The sequence below is a fragment of the Bos taurus genome, chromosome 10 (genome assembly GCF_002263795.3).
Source record: "Bos taurus isolate L1 Dominette 01449 registration number 42190680 breed Hereford chromosome 10, ARS-UCD2.0, whole genome shotgun sequence".
Taxonomy (NCBI): domain Eukaryota; kingdom Metazoa; phylum Chordata; class Mammalia; order Artiodactyla; family Bovidae; genus Bos; species Bos taurus.
This window is the reverse complement of record NC_037337.1, coordinates 25393763-25397540: the sequence shown is the minus strand read 5'-3', so window position 1 is coordinate 25397540 and position 3778 is coordinate 25393763. Positions and strand designations below refer to the sequence as shown.

General features: G+C 42.5%; 1 gene segment (V, D, J or C); it reads left to right on the top strand.

Moving 5' to 3' along the window:
• The first annotated feature begins 2130 nt into the window (after nucleotides 1-2130).
• On the top strand, nucleotides 2131-3327 carry LOC100296123 (T cell receptor alpha variable 2-like). The segment is given in 2 exon segments: nucleotides 2131-2697; nucleotides 2810-3327. Coding segments are annotated over 2 exon segments (360 nt in total).
• Nucleotides 3328-3778: the final 451 nt, after the last annotated feature.

The following is a 3778-nucleotide window of genomic DNA, read 5'->3' as shown; positions in this document are numbered from 1 at the left end:
TCAAGACCATCTCCATGGAAAAGAAATGCAAAAAAGCAAAATGGCTGTCTGAGGAGGCCTTACAAATAGCTGTGAAAAGAAGAGAAGTGAAAAGCAAAGGAGAAAAGGAAATATATAAGCATCTGAATGCAGACCTCCAAAGAATAGCAAGGAGAGATAAGAAATCCTTCCTCAGAGATCAATGGAAAGAAATAGAGGAAAACAATAGAATGGGAAAGACTAGAGATCTCTTCAAGAAAAGTAGAGATACCAAGGGAACATTTCATGCAAAGATGGGCTGGATAAAGGACAGAAATGGTATGGACCTAACAGAAGCAGAAGATAGTAAGAAGAGGTGGCAGGAATACACAAACTGTACAAATAGAGCTTTACCACCCAGCTAATTACGATGGTGTGATCACTCACCTAGAAACAGACATGCTGGAATGTGAAGTCAAGTGGGCCTTAGAAAGCATCACTATGAACAAAGCTAGTGGATGCGATGGCATTCCAGTTGAGCTTTTTCAATTCCTGAAAGATGATGCTGTGAAAGTGCTGCACTCAACATGCCAGCAAATTTGGAAAACTCAGCAGTGGCCACAGGACTGGAAAAGGTCAGTTTTCATTCCAGTGCCAAAGAAAGGCAATGCCAAAGAATGCTCAAACTACTGCACAATTGCACTCATCTCACATGCTAGTAAAGTAATGCTCAAAATTCTCCAAGCCAGGCTTCAGCAATACATGAACAATGAACTTCCAGTTGTTCAAGCTGGTTTTAGAAAAGGCAGAGGAACCAGAGATCAAATTGCCAACATCCGCTGGATCATGGAAAAAGCAAGAGAGTTCCAGGAAAACATCTATTTGTGCTTTATTTACTATGCCAAAGCCTTTGACTGTGTGGATCACAATAAACTGGAAATTTTTCCTGATCTGGGAGACTATTAAAAAAAGATAGAAAAGGAAATGAATAAAACAACCGTTTTAGGATGAGGAAAGGAAACATTCCACTCTATGGAAGTGTATTTTAAATAACGACTCTCCTGAATGAGGAAGATCTTTTGTTAACCAGAAGGCTTTCTAAGAAGGTGATTATTTCCTCTCTATAGTCTTCATATCCTTATGGATATTGAATAAAGAAGAGGAATTTGAAGAAAAGCAAAGGGCAAAAACACCTCTTCAGGTTGTGAGAAGCTATGAAGACCGTCTCAGAGATTGCGTGGGACATGACCTTCCATCAGTTCCCATGGAGTCCACTAGGCGGCGCTGGTGTACATATAAATGCTGCTACTGCTGCTAAGTCACTTCAGTAGTGTCCGACTCTGTGCGACCCCATAAACGGTAGCCCACCAGGCTTCCCCGTCCCTGGGATTCTCCAGGCAAGAACACTGGAGTGGGTTGCCATTTCCTTCTCCAATGCATTAAAGTGAAAAGTGAAAGTGAAGTCGCTCAGTCGTGTCCGACTCTAGCGACCCCATGGACTGCAGCCTACCAGGCTCCTCCTCCATGGGATTTTCTAGGCAAAAGTTCTGGAGTGGGGTGCCATTGCCTTCTCCGATAAATGCTACTGTACGAAACTTGAATGGCCACAGATCTTCTGTTCTCTTCTTTTTCAAATAAAATCCCATTAAAATCTGTATAAAACCCTCAGCTAGAACTACTAAGCCCTCATTAGTAACAGATAGGACAGTCTCAGGCTATAAAATGAAGATAGGTAATATCCAAAAGCCTGCAATGTGGGAAAGCTGGGTTCGATCCCTGGGTTGGGAAGATCCCCTGGAGAAGGGAACGGCTACCTACTCCAGTATTCTTGCCTGGAGAATTACACGGATTGTATAGTTCATGGGATCACAAAGAGTTGGACACGACTAAGTGACTTTCACTTTCACTATCCAAAAAAGGTCATCTCCAGATGCAATTTTGGGTCTTTGTAGACCCAGTTTCTTTTGGTTACAGGAAAATGTAAGTGAGATTTTCCTTCCATACTTATTCCAGAGATCACCTTGGATGCAAAGAGTCAAACTTTGATTAATATTGTAATTTATATTGTAATTTTTGTGCCTTAAAAATATGCATTGCTCATCTACCACGGGCACTAAGATTTCATGATCATTATTTTGAATATATTAGCATAGCATTATATTACATATGATAAGTTCAGCGTACTTTTTTGTGTGAACCTATCACTTTAGTTCCAATGAGGAATCAGTCTCCTCCCATCATTGGAGACTCTTTCTGGCACCGTTAATGAGGGAAGCAAGCTTCTTAAATGATTAATGCCTTCTTAAATGCACAGCTGTGGTGACCTCTGAGAGGATGTGTGTGTGCTCAGTTGCTAAGTCTTGTCTGACTCTTTGTGACCCCATGGACTTGTAGCCTGCCAGGCTCCTCTGTACATGGGATTTTCCAGGCAAGAATACTGGAGTGGGTTGCCATTTCCTCCTCCAGGGCATCTCCTTTTTTAAGACTCCCTACTTAGAACAAAGTACAGATGAAGTTATTAAGTAGCCTCAGAATTGTAGTGATTCTTCTTGGTTCACAGATTCTGACTGATGATGTCATGACACAGAAGAAAATGCAAAACAGGCAGCCTATAATCAGCTTCCTGTGAGTGTTACACTTGAGGCAACTGGCCTGAGACCAGCTGCATTTTGGCCATGGCTTTGCAGAGCACTCTGGAAGCAGTGTGGCTGGGTGTCCTCCTCAGCTCTCTCTGGAAGGGTGAGTAAACCTTTTCAGCATCTGGTCTTGGAAAAATATATGCCTTTGTTTTAAAATTTGTTTTCAATTTCAAAGTCACAACCTTCTTTTTTTGTTTGTTTGTTTCCTATAGTTGCAGAGAGCAAGGAGCAAGTATTTCAGTCTCCCACTGTGGTCTCTTTGGAGGGAGCTGTGGCAGAAATTTCCTGTAATCACTCTATATCCAATGTTTATGACTTCCTCTGGTACTTTCACTTCCCAGGATTTGCACCAAGACTCCTCATTAAGGGCTCAAAGCCTTCTCAACAGGGACGCTACAACATGACATATGAGAGGTTCTCTTCATCACTGCTCATCCTCCAGGTGCAGACGGCAGATGCAGGGGTTTACTATTGTGCTCTGAGGTACACAGAAGCAGGGCATCCATGAAGAGCTGAACAGAAACAAGGAGAGGTCACAGCATTTGCAGGTGTGGAAGAAAGACGAACAATAATTGCTTCCCCTCCTACTCCCAATTCAGCCTTCCCCCAAGCTTTTCCATTTGCACTATCAGGAAAAACATTTGAGTCCAAACACTATATACAATGGGCTTCCCTTGTAGCCCAGCTTGTAATGAGCCTGCAATGCAGGAGACCCCTGTTAGATTCCTGGGTCAGAAAAATTCCCTGAAGAAGCGTTAGGGTACCCACTCCAGTATTCTTGGGCTTCCCTGGTGGCTCAGATGGCAAAAATCTGCCTGCAATGCAAGAGACCTGGGTTCAGTCCCTGGGTTGGTAAGATTCCCTGGAGCAGAACACCAGTATTCTTGCCTGGAGAATCCTCATGGACAGAGGTGCCTGGAGGGTTACAGTCCATGGGGTCGCAAAGAGTTGGACATGACTGAGTAAATAAGCACAGCACAGCACAGCACCATATATACTAAAAGTACACAGGGAAATAAGTTTTTATGGAGTGTTTCAATAATGGTTCTGTGAATTCATGTTTAAAATTTTCTTTTGGATAACTGAAACACTTTTGATCTCTTTCTTTTTGAAATATGCCTGGAGTATTTTTGCTTTCCATTGTAAAATGGCTGATTCTTTACCACTGCACCACCTGTGTC